We start from the raw sequence: 19457 nt of genomic DNA on the forward strand, positions 1-19457 counted from the left end.
GGGCAGATAATCTGTAAATGTTTGGTTTGGGGGCTGACGACGTCGGTCCGGCAGCACGCGAGCTAACCGTTGCGATACGCGTTCCGATAAAAAAAAGATGGAGAGGTCCCCGTTACAGCTCAGGGATTCTAGACCGTTTGCTACCTGTATTGGCACGGCTTTTAACGGCTAAATACCCAGAGAAGATACAGTGCTTCTAGAAATGACGACTGTACTTGCACACGCGCATTCTCCCCCTGAACTCGGGCTGCCTCCAAAAAAAGATCGGGACACTTGTCCAGCGCCAGAAACACCCATGGCATGTTTCATGCACGGGCGCATCATAATCCAGTCTTGCTCCGTAGGGCTGATATTGATCTTTTAACTACAGGGCCGCCGATCCAACCATCTTCCCAAGCCGCAAGGTCGATGCCTCTGTCCTCATGACGTCGACTCTCATCACTACTACTCTTTACCTCAAGAAGCTGTCGATTTACAAGCCAAGTCACAGCCAGCGACGCTCCTCCTCCTGCCGCTTGTACAGAGACTTTCGAAATACACGAAGATGACGGTTTTGGCGGAGCGTTGTCAGGCATCGACTGTCGAGTCAGCGAAACAAGAACCTTGATTTACGCGAATCTTGGTTGGTTCTGGCCTCGAACTCCATCTCTCTTGCCATGAAATTTGATAATTCAGAACCCCTATGACCCTGAGGCGGGTCGCCGGTTTGTTTTTCTGTGTTTTTTCTGTGTTCTTCCTTTGCAATTGTAGCGTCTCTTTTGGGCCACCCAGCAGTAGGTCGTAGCCAACGTTCTATGTTCAATTCTTTGTTTGCTTTCCCCTTCTTCTTCAACTCAGCCCACATGAAGCTAGGGCTGAACAGAGAAGTACCCAGTCCCGTGTGATTTTCCGAAGTCTGGCTTTCGAGCGGAAGCTCTTGATGCTCGTTTGAGGTCTGCTGGTTCTGCGAAGGCGTGGCGCCTGTATCCGTGGCTTGGTCGAACTTCGGTCGCTTGGCAGGTACCCATATGACCAAGTTGAACTCCATCGGCGCTGGGATTTCATCGACCTCGATAAACGAAGAAGCATGCTCAGTGAAAGCTTCAATCGCTTCGAGCGCAGCTTGACCTAAGATGACATCATGAACACAACTCTCAAGAATGTGAAATAGGATACTGCTCTCGTTCGCCCAAGTTGCTGATGCCGAGCCCAAAGAGTGGCTCTCGTACGCCCAGATTGCTGATACGGAGCCCATAGTCTTTTCAAACTTGCCGTCAGGGAAACGCAAAAGACGCTGGTCACTCCAATCAATATCTGCATGCCAATCTCTACGACGGCGCGCAAAGTCGAGCGAAACGAGACTTGACTCTGATCCTGAGTCCGCAAGTGCCTGGACCTCGATACCATTGATTGTCCCTCGCAGCCGCTCTTTTATAGATCCAATACTGCTTGTGAAGAGAACCGATGTAGCCCACTGAGGTCGAGGGATCATGCTAAGACGAGCCCGGTGTTGGTTCATTGTGCCTGACGATTTGAGGAATTCGCTTCCTAGGACGAGGCCTAGAGCAAAACCATCGATGACCTGAAATGTGAGGTGCCAGGTACGCTCTGGGTCTTCCGCAAATGCCCACGAGGCATTAATAGCTCCCGCACTCATGATGGTCTTGCCGTTGGCCATGCAGAGGCCGGTATTTTTCTCTGGCAAGTCGCACGGCGCTTCGAAACCGAGTCGCTTGGCGAGCGAGGAAGACACCAAGTTACAGCCAGCGCCAGTATCGGGAAGTGCGTTGACATGGTACCCGTCTACTAATCCTCGTGCTGTAATGATGCCTTCGTTGGGGTTGGTCGCTGAAGAAGGGGATGAGATTTGTATGAGCAATGTTGTTTGACGCAAAGTGAAGAGCGGATTGCGATTCATCCTTACCTTTTTGCCTCCCCGGCCTACTCAAGCTGCAAAATCTGCATTGCGAACGTGGCATTGTGTGGTCATGTAGAGGATTCCAATGGAAGCGGGATTCGATATTGTCTCGGAGAGCACGTTCATTCAGCCGCATTTTCAACAATCCCAACTCGTCTCCCTGCGACATTGTCTCGATTGGAATACCTGTAGCAACCCACCCCCCAAGGCCCTCAAGGTTGAAATCACATGAGACCATCTTGCAAGTTTCTGAAGGTAGGTGCTCGTAGAGAGGGTCGCCTTAGGCAGTGTGTGTGATGTCGAAGGTTGGGAAGAAAGTAAGAAGCTCTCTACTGAAGGAAAGAGGAGATCAGGCAGTGGTGTTTTCGAGGATGTCTTTCGAATCATGGCTGCGCCACTGACAAGTCCTGTCCGGAGTGGATGTGGTTGGCCAGTTCATTGCCCAGGCATATTGACACTTTGAAACCGGGCATCCAACCACGAGCTCCCCTCGCCAGACAGCTAGGTGGCATTGTTGCACAAGTTCACAGTCCGCTTTGATTTGCATAGTGATGACTGAAGTAAGACAATCCTCGGCGAGCGCATGACAAAGATGCTTAAACTAAGTACGTTCTGGCCAAGATGCGTTTTCGACTTCCCCTTCTGGCATCTTCTGGCCTCTTGCACGTTCTCGATATATTCCCCTAGGTTCTTCAAAAGTATGGCTGCCACCAGTGCAAGTAACGCTGGTTGTTCGACTGAGCAGGAGATAACCCCCACCTCACACATGACTACCGTACCGCCCGATGTCTTAAGCCATGCAGCTTTCTCGGTATTCATTGCATCTGATCCTGAGCTATCCGTATTCAGAAGCTTCCAAGCTTTGAGCGCTCGTAACCTTCTTCACCTACAGTCAAGAATGCTCGAGATCGAGGCCGAACTACAAAAGTCTGACGAGGATGACGCCACAAGCGTCGACGATGCTAGCCTTCTCACTACCAAGTGCTGGGAAGTATTTGCAATAAGAGCCCAGGAAAATGGTTCAAGAGAGGCCAAGAAGATGGATCTTGTGAATCGACTACAGGGAACCATGAAAGAATACCGTACGTGCCTCGAGGATTGACCACAAGAGCAATCTTTGTGACGGGATATAGATGAAGCTTTGGTTCTGCGAAGCCAAGTCATGAAGTTTACTACCCCCAACGACCGAGTCTTTCGTGTCTTCCAAGGCTGGTTCGACTCCGAACAACCCTTCCTCGGCCACGGCCACGATCTACCAAACAAGCGAGACGACTTCATCGCCCTCGCCCCATCATCAGGCGCAGATTTCCTCACCCGAAACCTCGAAGATCTTGCAGGTAGGTACCTAGCGGTACGTTAGTCCACTACTATAGCGAAATTGAATAGCTTTTGATAGTCTGAACCAGGGAAAACGACACGAGGAAACTACAGAAGTCAAATACTACTCCGCCCGCCACGTCACCCGCCTCGTCACAATAATCACCGTCCTCGCCGCCTCCCTCGTAATCCAAGCCGCCATCGTCACCCTCTACCTCGTCCACAACGAGGTCCTGCGCCTCTGCATGATCGCCGTCTTCACCAGCGTCTTCGCGGCCAGCTTAGCCGTCATGACGGACGGGCGGAGGACGGATATCATCCTGGCGACGGCGGCCTGTGCGGCGGTGCTGGTGGCTTTTGTCGCGCAGGATTGAGATTTGTAGCAACTATCGGCTTCGGGTTTCCTGGTTGGTGTTCGCTGATCATGTATTAAGCGTTAAGCGGAGATACTTACATAGTGATTGAGGTTGCTCAGAGATTTAGCCTCATATCAGGCATAGAGACGGCTGACGCCGATCATGTCAGAAGTGATGTTGTGGGTCCGGCCGGGAGACGGACAATGGGCTCCGGTCGCCGGCCCCACCAAGTCACCCTCAACGATGAGAGCACTTCGAGACGAATAAGTTGGTCTCTGCGTTATAAATCTTCTTGGTGACAGTGATGGCGGTGATCGTGTTGGTAGGCCTAGCTGACAGTGGCACGCAGCCTACGAAGGCACAGTCAACCTGATTTGGCTCAAAGGCCTTTTGTCCTTAGTCCTAATGAGGCCTTATTTCCTTGAGGAACACAGACACCTACCATTTCACACGAGTTCACAAACACATCAGAGCAGATTAGCAAAGAGATCTGTTAGTGACACGCCTTCATACCTCCATACTTGGACCAGAATTCCCTCGAGAGACTCGACAGGAAGCACCTACCTCGTGAAGTCATCCATCCTACAACCTTTGTCTTCCGGCTGTCTGCTCACTTTCTCCACAATGCCTGGGCCACATCAAAAGCAGACGAGGTTCACAGTTGTGGTTATTAGAATTGGTGTGTATACGTTGTATGTAATGTGATAATCCCCTCGTACCTGGTATAGGTAAACCCGAGAAACCCATATCCCCCCAAAACCCCCCTATTGTATCCCAATGCTTCGCATCGCTCTGTGCTTCGCAAAACCACCAACAGGTTATTCAAACAAAAGAAAAATCAATCCAACTCCCCTCGCAATGCCATAGTTGTGTGTGATTGTTTATATACAGCTCCTGCAGACTGTGCGTCCGCCCAGGGATTAGTGTGTAGGTAGGTAGTTGGTCGGTCGAGGTATTGTAGATCCGGGCTGGCCTTCGTCTAGTACATGACACTCTGCCTCCAGCGCTCGATGGACTGCATCTGCCCATTGTGACCGGGTTGCATAGGTATCTGCATCTGCTGCATCGGCATCGGCGCCATACCTTGCTGCATACCCATGGGCTGCATCTGCATCGGCACACCCATGCCTCCGCCGTAGGGGTTCATGCCGTTCATGGCCCCCATGTTGTTCATGCCTCCCATACCACCAGCAGTGTAGCCTCCGTATCCGCCCAGATTCGGCTGGCTCAGCTGAGCCATACCTGGATTTCCGTACACTTGATGCTGCTGCTGCATGGGCTGCTGGAATGGCCCTCCGTAGTTGCTCAAGGCCATGCTGGAGCGATTCCATCCGCCAGGTCCCATATTGACGCCCAAGGTGGCATTGACAGGCGGGAGTCCAGGCTGCGCAAGGAGACCTCGGGCACCTAGCCCACCGCCGGTACCTCCGTTGGCGTCGTTGAAAGCGCCGTTCTTGTAGCCGCCACTCCGCTGATTGTTCGGTCCGGTCAGGGTCTGCGGCATCTGGGCGCGAACCGCAGCCATCTTGGCCTCTTGTTCCCGAACCTTGCGCCTCTCCTGCTCGAGGCGGCGCTGCTCGTCCAGAGCTGGGTTGTAGGCAATCGGGTGGGAGTTGAGGACGTCAGCGAGACTGTGCTTCTTGCGAAGCGTAGGCGCCTCGGCCTCAGCCTGGACAGGCCCACCGCTGAGCATCATTTCCTGCTCACGCGCCTCGCGCTCGGCCTGCAGTCTCTTCCTACGTTGGCCAAGTGTCTCCTCTCCCTCTGGCTGGGCCTCCTTCTCCTTGCCCTTGTCTCCAGGTTTCTTATCATCGTTATCGCCAAACTGGGCTAGTATCTCCGCAGAGAATGCGCGACTGACGGGGCGGGCGTTGGGTAGGTTGTTGTGTTCGGCTTCGTCCTTGGCTCTGAGGCGTCGCATACGCTCACCGAGAGTCTCTCCAGCAGTAGCTTCGTCCTCGGACTCCTCCTCGGGCCTTAAGTGCTCGGCGGAAGGCATCTGGTTGAGGCGCATCTGGCTCAGACCGGCGTTGAGAGTAAAGTTGCTCCTCTGCTTAGCCAATATCCTCGGGGGCTCTTGGCCGTGGAGACGGGCGCGACGGGCACTGAGAGGCTCGTTCTCTTCCAGGTCACGACGCTCCATCAGACCCATAGGTCGATTCTTCTCAGCCACGTGCGGGTTGCCGGCGTACAAAACGCCAAGCGGAACCTCGTCTTCGTCGGAACTATGGTCCTCCTCCTTGGCACCATCGACTTCCCAAGCAAGGGCAATCTTCTTCTTCTCACGGTGCCTCTTCTGCGTCTCGGCAACCGCGTCCAGCTCGATGAGGGTAGCATGCATGCCGTTCTGCCCAACGTTACGGTTCGGGTTCTGAGTGCGCATTTTCGCGTGGTACTTGCGCAACTGCAGCTCAGCGAGGAGAGTGGTGGGGGGCCCATCGAGAACTCCTGCAAACTCATCGACTTCCTCTTCTTCCTCTTCCTCATCTGAACCCTCGCCCTCAGCCTTTTCCCTATCCTCGCCGTCGACGTGATCAGAAAGAGCTTGGTTCTCTTCTCTGCTGCCGGCCATGGAATTCTTCCTGGATCCATTGTCGGATTTCTTGCTGAATGGCATGAGTCCGCCCTTCTTCTTCTGCGAGGCGGCCCGAACATGCTCTTCGGGAAGCAAGACAGTAGCGGTAGACTTGCGATTCTTTTTCTTATCGGGGCCGTACGTCTCATTACCCAACTTTCCTGCGAAAGCGTGGTCGGTGAAGGCACTAACAGGGGCATTGGCAGAGGCATCAAGAATGCTGTCGAGCGTCGCCATCGCGGAGCCTCCCTTGACCTCGATCTGCGGTGTTGTGGACGGCAAATCGAAAAAGGCGCTCGCTCGGAGTTGTGGCGGCAGGTTGGAAGCCCTTGGCATTTTGGACTTGCGGCGTTGCGTTGGCGGGGGATCCTCTGGCATGTGTTCTGGTCCTTCAGCACCACCAACAGCAGCAGCACCATCACTTGATAGCAACGGGTCGCCCTGCTCGGATGGCACATGGGAATCGACCGCGGCAGGTTCTTTGAGCGATGCGTCACCCGAGTGCTGTCCCCCGATGTCGTCTCCAAAAGATGACATACCGTGGCCGGCAAGCGGATCGGGCAACCACATCTTGGACTCGCGGACCTGGGACGCTTCGGGGTCCTGAGGTAGATACTTCGCCTGGCCGAAACCAGGATGGCCCATGGCCTGAAGCACCTTGGAGTGCCTCGCGTTCCGGACCTCAGTCTTGGGCTTCCTGGACAGCTTGGGCGGCAAGTTGAGCATAGCGGGCACTCGAGCGGGGTAGTAGAGCATTTCTTGGCCGGTGAGCTCGTCAAAGTAGGATTGTGGCCGCATGGTATCCCTGTTGTTTCGTGGCATACGCGGCGGAGGTGCTTCGTATTGAGGCTCTGGGATGTCTGGCATGGGCATGGTGTGCGGAACCGGCATGGGCGCGTCGCCGTACTCGCTCTGCTCACGCGAGTCGTACTCGCTCCGCTCGAGGTCTTCCGGCTGGCAATGCACGCCGTCAAAGTCTCCAAAGGCATTGGCGTGGTCAAACGTCGAGGTTGATCTCGGCGTGGGCGGCCTATCGTCGGAGTCTCGCCTGCCGCTATCTCCGCCAAAGTCCAAGCCCAGGCCTCCAGACTGCTGGTCCATCTCGCCAAGCAAGTTGAAGACACTGCCGCGGTTCTCTTCGTTGGTATTGGGACGGCGAATAGTCGCATCGTCGTCGGCTGTCACAGGGATTGGGGCGTGATCGGCCTCGTCGAGAGCACGTCCAGTCAGGGCAACGGGTTCCGACTCGGCAATTTCAGCAAGGGAAGGCTTTCCGGAGCGGGCACTCCTGGTAGACCCCTTTCCAGAACCGTGTCGCGACATGATAGCATCGACATCGATTTCGGGGCGGCCGCGGGAGTTGTTGGAGCCGGAACGCAGGCGGCCGGTCAAAGAGTGATTAGGAGACATGACGTAGCCGCTGGGAGAGTAGCCGCCGAGGCGGGCGTTGTTGTTAAGTTCGACGATGGAGGCGACGGGAGGGAGAACGCGAAGGGGACCGGGTTGGGCCGAAGATTCGTCGATGGGAGAGTTTGATGCGGCGAGATTGGCGGCAAGTATGGAGGAACGACGAGAATCGGAACGCTTCAACTCTCCATGCAAGTCGCGGATGGCGTCCTCGATGGAGCTGGTCATAGACAGGCGTTCGGCCGACTTCTCGAGAGCAGCGACGTTTGTGGTGTAGGCGCCGGAGCGGCAGTTGAGGTCGGGAACGGGGTGTTTGAGTGTAAAGGTGCCCGAGTCGGATGTTGTACGAACGATTGGTTGGGCGACGGGACGAACGAGTGTGGATGCCGAAGAGGCGTTTTGCTGTTGCTGTTGCTGCAAACTGTCCTGGATCTGAGAGATGAGGCTGCTGTTGGATCGAAGGGACGAGGTGGAGATGTGACGAGCGAGAGCAGCAGGGGCAGAGAGAACAGTCGAGGAGGGTGAACAGGCGGCGAAGGAATTGGAGGTGGTGGTAGAAGTCGAGGTTGCCGGGCTCGTGATGGTACCAGTTGCAGCAGCAAAGGATCTCGTATTTTGGTCGCTCGTATTCAGGTTGTCTGCGGTGGTGGTATTGATATTTTTCGTACGAAGGGCCAAGGGGGCAGACGCAGACGCTGAGGCCATGACTCTGCCCGTGGGCATTGGCTGCTTCTCCTGGATGGCTGCTGTTGGCGCTGCCGCGAGCGCTGGCTGGGGGCCCTGTAGCTGGAGGGACGTGCTGGCGCCATCCCTGACGCTACCGGCAGCCGTGTCCTTATCGGATCCCGTATTCTTATCGCTGCCGACCTTAGGTAAGGTTTTCTTATCGCTGCCCGTATCGTTATCGCTGTTCCCCTTTGGATCGCTGGTATTGGCGGCGGTCCCTGTAATGGTCGCTGTAGTGGTACCCGTAGCAGTGGTAGACGCAGCAGCAGCGGCAGCGGCAGCGGTAGTGCACCTGTCCTCCAGCTCCATTTCCATCTCTTCGTCTTCGTGCGCCCTGCCCCGTCCCCTCCCCCTGTTCACCTGCAGCGGATCTAGCGACAGCGGCGTCGACCCGGCACGGCGCTGGCGCGGGCTCCTAGACGAAATTGCGAATGGCGGCACCTCGTCATCTTCGTACTTTTCGCACTCTTCGTTTCGGTCTCCAAAATTCCTTGACTCTGCCTCTGTGCTGTGACCGTCACCGTCCTCCTTTTGACTTTTTCTCGAGTGCGACCCTGACCGCCGCGGCCGAGACTCTATTTCCGTCGTGTCGCGTGCGCCCGAGACATTTCGCTCTTCGTCTGCGTCTGCCGCTGCCACCATTCTTGTCGTTGCCAAAGTCGTTCCGGTCGCCGCATGGGATAGTAGTGTCTCTTCTTGGAAGCTTAATCCTGAATATGCTTCTCTCGACCTCGACCTCGTCCTAGTCTCCTGTGTATGCGCTGCCATCGCTGTCGCTGGCGGTGGTGACGTCGACCTCTGCTGGTCGCGGAATCTTGGGCTGCTCGTCGTCTTGCGTTCTCCTGCCGCGCTACTGCTGCTACCGCCAAAGCTCAAGTCGAAATCGCGATCGGGAAATAGGTCGCTGTCCATGGACAGAGGCGTGAAGCTCTTGTCGGCAAGAGACAGAAAGTTGGCGGGACTGGGCGTTGCCGTGGCGGATACGGACGGCTGCGAAGACGACGAGGCCAGGTCTTTTGTGTAGTCTCGGTCTTGTGCTCTTGTTTTCGTTCTCGTTCCTATTCCCATACCGCCTGCTGCTGCATCTGCGTCGCTAAAGTCTGAGCCCATGGACGACGTCGAGGACCTGCGCACCGAGGCGTAGGCTGCGTGCGCCATTGCTGTGATGGAGACTCAAAACAAGTTTTGGGCGCAGCAAAAAGAATATAAGCACGGTAAAACGTCGTCAATGTTTGCTTGGTTTGCGAGTTTCTCGGTTTCGTCGAGTCTGGGGTGCGTTCGTTTGGCGGGCGGCGATGATGGGATGGCGTTTCCGAGTCGCGGTCCCTGCGTTGGCGGTGCACCTTTGTCCAACACTGTCGTCTGGAGTAAGAAGTGGTTGTTGAACTGTTGCTCAACGGTGATCGAGGATTCACTTGGATGCGCCGACGATGGGACGAAGTCGTGGCGCTTGGGTTCTCGTTCACTCTTGGCGTTTGCTCGCTGCTCTGTGTGTGTGGTCTGTGATATGGCCCTGTTTATTGGTGGTATTTGGTGATGCAACAATTTAACTCTTGTGTTCCGTTGTGCAGTGGTGGAATTACCGCTGTGGTTGCTGTTGTTGTTGCTGCTGCTCTTGCTGCTTCTGCTATTGCCTTTCTTCTCCTTGCTTCAATCTGCGAACCTGGTGACAGTGACGTAGCGCGCGAAACATGGAGGATCTGCTGCAGGTGTCGAGCGCTGCTTCGTCGTAGCATCCGGTACCAAAGAAGGCGGTTCGTCGGGAATGCGCCGGTGCAAGGGCCGCAAGTTTCCAAACCCGAGTGTTTCTTTCGTCGCAGTGCTGATGTGCTGTGCCGATGGATGGTGGGTTGAAAGGTAAGGTACCGGTGGCTGCGCCGAGGGGGTATAAGCCGAATAAGAGACGAATAAACAGAAACGAGAGGACTGCGAAGAAAAAGGATTGCGAGAGACTCAAGGCACAGACGGGGTATAGGAAGCCAAGATATCGTCCTGCTACAACCTGCGCCTCCTTTGCAAGAGAGAGAAAGGTGATTAGAGTGTGAGAGTATGTAAGAGAGCGAGGATGAGTGAGAGCAGAGTGAGAGAAAGATGAGTAAGTTGCGAGTGAGCTGCAATGCAATGTCCGAGGACGAGTGACGACGATGGGGGACGGATGGGATGGGACGGATTCGGGGAGGGTGGGAAAGGGTGTGTAGATATTGGGCCATGCTATGGATAATGGAAACACTGCTGTGTATTCCCACAAAGAGCGGGTGTGGATGAGATGGACACCACACTTCTCACTCACTGGGCATATTCACCTGCTCAGTCACTCACTCACTCACACCCACTGTGGTGGACTGGGGATGGGGATGGGGAACTCTGAACGGGGACGGATACAGCAAGGCAAAAGATAGCGCACGCGCGCGCTCGCCGGGCAGGTTCAAGGGTGGATGGACTACGGAGTACTGGGCAGCGAACAGGATGTTTCCTAGGTCTGGAACCACCCAATTCAAGGAACAAGGAACATGGCGGCACCAGGAGACGGAGAAGTGTCAGCCATGTCTAGCAGATCATGGTTCCTCTATCTCTCTCCCGTCCCGTCTCTGTTTCTCTGTACCTCTCTTTCTCTCACTCCTTCATCTGCTTCTCATGCTCTTCACTTCACCTGAGATCCCAAGTGGGAAAGATGAACATGATGGACGCACACGCCCCTCCGTTCAAACTTCGACCCCATGCATGGCCCCAAAAGATAAGGTCCAACTGCCTCTGACTTGGCTCTCTCTTTTTTAAACAACAACCCCAGGCCACGCGGTGTGATATGGTGTACACGTGTAAGGTACTCCGTAAAAGTGAGATAGTTTCCGGGGTTGCAAAAAAAGAAGATGGTACCCGCAGAGAGACACGGACGGCTATCTCATCAAACGCACGCGCGCACGTCTGGGATCAAGCAAACAAATCGACCAGGGTGGTTGGCAGACGGCTAGACACACTTTTGACAGCGAGCCCTTCGAGGTTGGAGATACGCACTGATGATTGACAGCTGGTCAACCTACTGCGTAGAACAACAAAGCAGCTCCGTCCCCAGCGTTAAGGATCCATTCATCGTCTTCAGCTGGTCCGGTTTGAACAAGTCCCAGTTCCAGACCACGTCCAATCCGCATTCAGAAACTGTTTGTGAGCACTCTAGAGTCTAGTGCAGCAGTGTATTACTGGATGCCGGTGTAGGGGGTGTGAATTTGTCCCCATATGGAAATACGAGAAACTCTTGTATTTTTGTAATGAGTAAACCCCAACTCGCAGTAGGTACGTTGCAAACCACAGCTGTATTTCCCGGTGTAATTTTCCCACACGTTATTTCTTTTGCTGGTCCGCGGGGCCTTGGTTTTCCTCTGGTCAAATAGCGATGGGCTAGTATGTAAGCGGCCTGTTTTTCAATGTGGAGGTCGCGGGATTGGATGAGAAAGATGTGCCCGCCGCCCGCCGCCGTCTACTGCAGTATCCTTACCTAGTAGGCACTGGACTTTGCGCTTGTTCCCCGGAGGAAGCCAATGTTCGAGATGGACGGCTGACGGACAATATCAAACATGAGGAACAAAGATAAAGTCTGCGGGGAGGAACAAGCAATGGCAAGATCAACACCAACCGGACTGCGGCATCTCGCCTGCTAGGACTCTTCCGAATTCCCCCAGGTCCCCTTTCCCCCTTAAAAGTTTAAACAAAACGAAAAAGCTCGGGCTAAGAGACGTTTGACAGGTGAGCTTCCGACAAGGCCACTCCCTGAAGACATTCCCCCTCGTGGGCAATGAGAAAAAGCTTCGCGGTCTGTAGGTAAAAGCCGACACGGAGAGCATATTGAAGCTGACGTATCCTCATCATCAAAAGCGACAAAGTCTCCGTGTCCCTAAACTCTACGATCCTTCCGATAGCCTCAGTCCTTAACATGCGCGGTTTTTCTGCTGGCTTTCGCTGCTATGGTGACTCCCTTCCGTTCGCCGCCGCTTCAGACAAACCCATCCTCCGTGTCTCTCGGCGTTGCTTGTGGAGCAATTCTTAAAATTGGGTACTGCTCCTCGTCTCTCCCGGGTGACGAATAAAAATCACATCAGGGGGAAAAAAAAAAACGCCCGAGTCGCAGCAGAAGAAGAAACGACAAGAGGGTTCTTCCCCGTCAGGGGCATGCAGCAACGAGGCACACGACACGCAGCGCAAACAGGGATATTGTCCCGGGCAGAAGAGGTACAGAGCAATTCGTACTCCGTACCTGCAAAACGTGGATCATTCTTGTTCACCCCACCACCACTGACTGGCCCCGTAAGGATGACGATGATGTCGTTCCTGGATCCTTCTTTTCTTTCTTTTTTTCCCGCTCTTTTTTTGCGGTCCCGCTCGCGCTATTGAAGACGAAGGGTTCAGGGGTTGATGGACGGCCTTGACGGCTCATACTCTGCCCCATTGCGTTGCCTGGGGAGAAGAAGAAGAAGGGCTGTACCCAATCATCATCGGATTATCGAATGGGTTGCTAGACGCGCGGGAAATGAGGCGGAATTGTATCACTGTGAGAAAATGAATAATGGAAACAAACTTCGTGAGATGAGATGGCAAGAGTCAAGTGAAAAAAGTTTTGGGCCAATTTAAGATTCGTCCGAATAGAGCAATGTTTTACTCTATTGGCTCATGAAAACGTCAAATAAGACGATAACTACACCCATCCACGTCGAAGGATGAGAGAGAGAAAAGTGGCTTCGTGTTATCTGTACCCTCGATATCGTGGCTGATGATCGCAAATATGACAGGTGAGCTAGCAGCCAGGGATATGATTGACTGACTGATTGAGTGAGTGAGTGAGCGAGCCTAGATAGTACATAGATACTGTATCAGTGTGTCCGTAGTTCGCATGAGATGAGACGCAATGCAACGGACTTATCAGCGAGAAAGAATTACACCGAGACCGGCGTCAGTTCAGGGAAATTAACCCTCCCAGAGTTTGAAGCGATGCAAAGCCTTCGAGCAAATCATCAATCTTGATCTCATCTTCCTTATCGCAAGAAAATAGCCCCCAATAGGCGATGGTCGGTCAATGTCACAACGTAGCGGTAGCCCCCGCGCTTGCGCTTACTTCCTTAGTCTCCGGCCTGCCATCTCATCCCCAAGAGCGGACGGCCGACGCCACATGTTTGCTGTCCGGAAACTCTGAAATTCAGGCTTTTAGAACACCCCCTTACGTTCGATTACCTACTTGAACGTCCACTGCTAACGGCGGTCCGGGGCTGGGAGGCATGGGCTGAACTACGCATGCGGACCCAAGTGAGTCCACGTTTGACGACCAAGCGCTCCATCTTCCTTTTCGTCGCTGGGCACTCGAATGTCTCGGCTGTTCACTCTGGCGTGCGTGCGTGCGGCATCTGGGTAAAGCAAAAAGGTCGCAGAATCGCCAGGAGAAGCCGAGCCGGCTGGTTGCTCCGGAGCAGCATGTCTCCCAGGCCTCCGGAAACCTTGGCCTACATCACGGCAACGGGCATGAAGAGCAAAAGATGGGACTCAGAGGGCTCCAGACGAGTCGCCCCAAGCTTCCCAAGTCCCGGTAGCCGAGAGTTCCCCATGGAATAGCGGATATCATACACTTGTAATTGGGTCTCACTCGCCCGTCACTACATCTCCATGATCCATCCAGAGCATCCGCATGATGCGTCTCTTCCTCCGCAGACTCCGAGAGACGCCCTGAAACCCACATATCAAGTTCCCGAAACCTCACGACACACCAAGGAACGGGAGAACCTAGGGTCTCCAGGCCCCCAATTCTATGCCTGTGAGAATCGTCCACTTCCCGCTTTCCCAGCTCCCAAGTTCCCAGCAAGTGCAGACAAAACCCGACATGAGGGAAAATATCCTCCGGTGCCGAAGGCCGAAAAAAAAGGCATGGCAAGGGGGGAGAGGAGGAACTAAACATGCTAAACTAAGGCAACAGATGCTCAAGTGGGCAAAGGGCACGTCCGAACCGCATACCCGCCCCCCGTCCGTCCGTCTGAGCGTTTCTCTTAGTCCCATGCCCGTCTACGCTGGACAAATCGTCATCCTGCATTGAAGTCTCCAGATTATAGGGTAGCGTTGTTCGTTTCCCATCCTGTTGGAGACTTGGAGTTGACAATAGCGACGGTTAGTCCCAAGACACCATTTACAGTAGCGCCGATTCCGGCCTGCCGTCTTGCGAGTTGCCTTCGTCTTTGCGCCCAACCGGGGTACGATATCTCGGCCGTGCTCACCGCGGACAGCTCACCGCAACAATCGTGAACCCAGATCTCGATCTTCCCATTCTCGTACAGGCAACCAAGACCGTCAAAACCTACCTAGGGGGAAATCCAAATCGCAGAAAGTTTCGAACGCTGACACTCGGATGCATTTTTCTTCTGCAACCACCCATGTAAGCCGGACCTAAACATAAGGTAACCATAATGGCAAAAAAAACTTGATCTCGTTTAGACTGCCCCCCTCGTGATCCAACCAGCGACCCCAATACCACCCCTCAGACTCGAGTCGAGAGAATTAAGCCAGCCAGCCAACACACCTCCCGGGCGCACCTCATGCAGCCACGCAGCCACAAAGCCACGATCACGCTGGCACCAGCAGTTCGCAGCCCGTAGGTTCGCAGCGGGGACGGCGTCGTGGCGTCGTGGCGCGACCACAACCACCCCAGACGCACGCCGCGTGGCTTTGCGCCTCTCTCTCTCCGCATGTTCCCATTTCTTTGGTGTCTCTATTCCACAAAGCAACGCTTCCACAAGGTGTAGAACCCATTGAGGAATGCAAAGAGTGAAGAACGCCCCCGGATTTGCGCGCCTACCTGTCGTTCTCTAAACTCGCCTAGAAACATATCCAAGCCGTCAACAATGGTCCATTGAATTGGATGTACAAAGAGGCAAAGCCCCAAGACTCTGTCGATGCTCGGCTGTAGCCATACCACACAAGCCCATCATAAGCGTGAGTAAGAACACTCACACCACCCGCGCCGCAAGTCGAGAACCACATCGATTTCGTCGGCCAAGGACACCATCATCTACCGGTTCGCCTGCTTTCGGCAACGGCACGCTGCCAGCATTGGCACATAGAATGTTGATGAACCGCAAATGGACAGTGACCCACGAGCTTGTCTGAATGCCGTTTGATGTGATGAATGCCATTCTTGTGTCTTCTGGGCCAGTAATCCCACCCCGGGCCCCAAATCTTTTGACGAGACCGAATCCGTCCCTCTTCAGAGTAAACTTGCCCGGCACTTCAAAGAGGCGGCCCAGTCGCGCTGCCGTGCTTCCCCGCGAACACGTTGGAGAAGCTTCCACAACACATTCCGAAGCTTCCAGTCGGCTACTGAATGGAAAGCACTCCGGATGCAATCGCTAGAGTCGAGGGGAAACACAAGCCTTGCTTTACCTACAGATGTGAGGAGACCAACCTCTCACACCGCAAAACTTTGGCCTCGCTCCATGCCAAACCAACACCGGACCCGACCAACCCGCTCCCACCAGCCCGTGCCCTCCGCCACGACGGCCTCTCTTCGGAAGGGAATCTCCAATGCGGTTCCTCTTGGGCGCCTGACTTCTCTCAAACTCTCTTCGTCCTTCTCTCACGGGCAGCCGCGGTCGCGAGCAGATCGGGATCGGCGGACATGTCATCGATTCAACTTCACCAATACAAGTCGTAGCACTTACAGAATACCCCTGCCATCCCGTTCGCCCAAGAATGTACCAATGCTGTTTTCAGTACGACAGTTCGCAAGCAGGATGACATGGCCCGTCGTCCAAACAATGTCCAATTTGATTACCTACTCCATACTGCGTACACCTTTGAGGTAATTAACCCACAAACTCTATTCCATCCAAATCAGAACGGGGGAGGCAACCCGGAGACCTGACTCGCAAAGAAAAACATGAAAGCCCAGCCGACCCGGCGTCCTGGAAACCTTGAACCCGGCAATACTGTACCCATTGCCCCGGATTCCTCCAAAGGCTGAACCATGTTTTTCCAACGGTCAAGTCTTTTTTGCGGCGCCCCAAAATCTCGCCGCATAGTTCCGTGAAAATCGGTATAAACACATTTCCTGCTTCTCTCTACCACAACCAAGAACAGTTTCGTGATCCTTCCCCAAATGCCGCCATCACAACTACTTGAACAAAAAATGCAACGACAGTCACGTTCAAGTCCGTGCGCGCAAGGAAAGGATCTCAATAGCGCGATGTTATCCCGTAGCCCGCAGGCCACGGAAGGCCGCCGCAGAGATAAGCGACGGGATCGTGGCGGCGGCCCATAAAGACCGAGACCAAGGAACCGGGGCGAGTTTGCGGTTCTCGCGCCCAAAGCCTTTGCAGGCTTTTCTTGTGCCCCAAACTCGCGATGCTTCTGTTCTAGTATTCGGACTTGGCTATCATGAGCTTGTGATAACGCCAGGTGGAGGGTGCAAGCCTTCCAACTTCCAATATCACGTTTCCTCATTTCTTTCTCTATCGCAATCCACGAGCGGTCGAATGAAGATCAGGAGATTAGAATCCGCCCGGCCTAGAAGTGTGTCTAGTTTCACAGTCTGATAACGTCCCTCTGAGTGTCTTGACAGATAACCGACGGGACACTCACACGCCGCATCATGTCCTCCCCGTAAATGAGTTCGTACATCGTCATGCAAGGTCCCGCCCATCTCATCACACCTGACAATCTCGGCAGGCAGTAATCCTACGGCACAGGAACCGTAAACGACCAAACGTCACGTCCAACGCGCGGCCGCGAAATTAGACGCGGCCGTATCTAGATGCCACTTTCACCCGCGTTCAAACCGCGTCGAGGGGGTGGACGTGTATGGTTCTCCATCTCGTATCGACTCGATTCGTTTCGGTGTACATGTACCAGTATCTGCAGAACTGTAGTAGACCATGCCGTATCACGTCGCCGCCCGTTCGAGGAATAGAAGAAGAAAGAAGCGCGTCTCGTGCTTATCTCTTCATGCATGCCTCGGGCCAAGATTTCCGAGTTCTACTAGGCATGATACGTGAATACGCACGCCGGTGGCCGCAGGATGCAATCTCCTCAACGTCTTTGCATAATGCCTGTCTCGTCTGCACTGTTGCACCGCGTGAAGCGTTGGCAGTGATACAGCCTGGAGAGACAGCAGGGTAACACCGGCCTGATATGTAGAAGCACGAGCAGAAGCAGCAGCGGCATATGCGTCTCATGTATCTTGCGGCTGCTCATATCCTCGTCCATCATCATCCTTATCAAATGCTTGTCTTGCCTTGTTCAAGTTGCCGATAACGCCTCTCATCAAACAAGATCACCGCTGGGCCGGTCATTGCAAATCGCTCACTCGCGGCGTCGCGTGTTACCCCTCATACTATGATGGCATTCTTATCGTGATGCTCCCATCTCCTTGCCTTGATCCAAGCAGCGGCATGGTAGTAATCATTTATTAGCTTGCCAAATCGCTTCTGGTTTTGTATCCTATCTTGTCTGTCCGGGGATGTCAGGGTCATGATGGCTTCTAATGAGCTGGTTCAGAACGTTTCAAAGGAGTTTAGACTGGATAACGCTGGTCACGAAAATGAGTGCCAGGAGCGTGTAATTGTTGGCAATGTTGACAAGTTGTACATTACCGTCAATTGATACTCCTTTGTGGGTGCTGAAATCAGGCAGAGAAGTAGGTTCAGAAGATAGAAAGAAGTTGAGGTTAAGAGACTGGCGCTATGGACCGAATCCGCCGTTCTCCTGAATCCTCTTGAGACTATTCTGTAGCTATGATCGTGTCTGGGTTGATAACCTAGAGTTGAGTTAGTGTGTACACGGCCACGCAAGACTGCAGAACAACCATTGTGACACACACGAGGCTGTCAGCAATCTCACAGTCTCGTAGTAGAGTCTCTGTAAGCGTTATAGACAGATATCGGCGACGTCATGGGTAGTATACCCAAGGAAAGCTGGGTGATTGAAGCGGTATTCTCCTCCCAGGCTACTACTGGATACGTATGAATATGACGCTTGACGGTGCTAACTCGCTCGGTATTATTATTCTAAGCACTGCAGACCTGTGGTAAGTTGTCATACCCCGTACAAGGTAGCCACTGAGTGGTTTTTTTGCCCGCTACATATGGGTGGCATGTAGGACTGCAGACTAGCAACGAGGAAGTTGCGAGCACAACATCCGAAGCCTCGATACTGCTCATGATAAGCGCCATTAAGGTACATGTTGAGCTTGTGATTGTGGATGTGACACAGATATGGAGATGCCTCTCAAACTGACAGAGTGATTCGACCGCCGGTGAAGACGTAGACAATACAGGATAAAGTCGATCATATCTGGAAGACGAATGTGATCTGCAAGATATCAGTATGAGAATACATCATGACAAGTAAGGTGCCGGCTACAAGGCTTTGCCCACGCGTGAACAGTTACATGTTGTCTACCACAAATGTCAGCTCTCGTCGATGTAGCAAGATATGATTGATGATATAAAGCCATCATCTCGAGTGCTTCGATATGGCATGTTGATCTTCTCCGCTCGTCCGTTTGGGAGTACCTCAAACCGCCTGTCTGGCGACTTGTCTGAGGCGCACCATCAAGAAATGCAAAGGCGTAAGAATCTTTCTTCCTCGCTTATCTCGCTATATTAGCTCGTGAGTTCTCCATCTTCCAAGACTTTGCGTAGACGTCTTCGGCATGAGCCTTCGAGACACTTCAGAAAGCCAGTCGCCTAGATCTTCCAAACCTAATGGCCAAACTCATGGCTAACGGCCGGAAGGCAAGTAGGAAACTTCTTCATAATTTCATGATCTGCGCAATGCTCTGGAATATCACGGCTCTCTGAGCGACGTTGCTTGAGCTTTCAGATAAGGATTCTGAAATAAGGCTCTGTCTCCCCCGATCCTCGCTCCTTCCCATTTTGAAAACCTCAAACCAAACTTCGAAAACTTCCATTCTAGATAATGGTGCCGGCAACATGATCCAAATCAACAGGTCCCTGAAACATCTGAGGTTGTGTCGGATAAAAACCAAAGTGCCGCTCCCTCGGCGAGTCAGGACGACCTATACCCGGCGGCGGGCGGAACTGGTGGAGTCGTAAACGCGGAGACAAAGTCTATCCTAGCCGACCGGCCGGTCCCGGGTGCAGCCGGAACCGCATCCTATTGAGCCGTTCCGGGGTCACATGTTGGGCTTCCGGGG

The 19457-nt window shown here is 53.7% G+C and overlaps 6 protein-coding genes across 6 annotated transcripts; 2 read left to right on the forward strand and 4 right to left on the reverse strand.

The window, feature by feature from the left end:
* Nucleotides 1–586: 586 nt before the first annotated feature.
* Nucleotides 587–1657, reverse strand: CTAM01_05076 (uncharacterized protein; the record flags this gene model as incomplete). The annotated part of the gene is made up of 1 exon (XM_060521106.1): nt 587–1657. One exon carries the CDS (start codon nt 1655–1657, stop codon nt 587–589), a length of 1071 nt encoding a protein of 356 aa, XP_060384475.1.
* Nucleotides 1658–2597: 940 nt separating this feature from the next.
* Nucleotides 2598–3588, forward strand: CTAM01_05077 (uncharacterized protein; the record flags this gene model as incomplete). Its single annotated transcript, XM_060521107.1, has 3 exons — nt 2598–2979; nt 3031–3248; nt 3304–3588. The coding sequence occupies 3 exons, from the start codon at nt 2598–2600 to the stop codon at nt 3586–3588; spliced, it is 885 nt and encodes a 294-aa protein (XP_060384476.1).
* Nucleotides 3589–4549: 961 nt separating this feature from the next.
* Nucleotides 4550–9436, reverse strand: CTAM01_05078 (uncharacterized protein; the record flags this gene model as incomplete). The annotated part of the gene is made up of 1 exon (XM_060521108.1): nt 4550–9436. One exon carries the CDS (start codon nt 9434–9436, stop codon nt 4550–4552), a length of 4887 nt encoding a protein of 1628 aa, XP_060384477.1.
* A 359-nt stretch (nt 9437–9795) lies between these two features.
* On the reverse strand, nt 9796–10488 carry CTAM01_05079 (uncharacterized protein; the record flags this gene model as incomplete). The annotated part of the gene is made up of 1 exon (XM_060521109.1): nt 9796–10488. One exon carries the CDS (start codon nt 10486–10488, stop codon nt 9796–9798), a length of 693 nt encoding a protein of 230 aa, XP_060384478.1.
* A 3150-nt stretch (nt 10489–13638) lies between these two features.
* Nucleotides 13639–13734, reverse strand: CTAM01_05080 (uncharacterized protein; the record flags this gene model as incomplete). The annotated part of the gene is made up of 1 exon (XM_060521110.1): nt 13639–13734. One exon carries the CDS (start codon nt 13732–13734, stop codon nt 13639–13641), a length of 96 nt encoding a protein of 31 aa, XP_060384479.1.
* A 187-nt stretch (nt 13735–13921) lies between these two features.
* CTAM01_05081 (uncharacterized protein) lies at nt 13922–14206 on the forward strand (the record flags this gene model as incomplete). Its single annotated transcript, XM_060521111.1, has 1 exon — nt 13922–14206. The coding sequence occupies one exon, from the start codon at nt 13922–13924 to the stop codon at nt 14204–14206; it is 285 nt and encodes a 94-aa protein (XP_060384480.1).
* Between the last annotated feature and the right edge of the window lie 5251 nt (nt 14207–19457).

This window comes from Colletotrichum tamarilloi (genome assembly GCF_030869305.1).
Source record: "Colletotrichum tamarilloi strain Tom-12 chromosome Unknown Scaffold_12.1, whole genome shotgun sequence".
NCBI classification, from domain to species: Eukaryota; Fungi; Ascomycota; class Sordariomycetes; order Glomerellales; family Glomerellaceae; genus Colletotrichum; species Colletotrichum tamarilloi.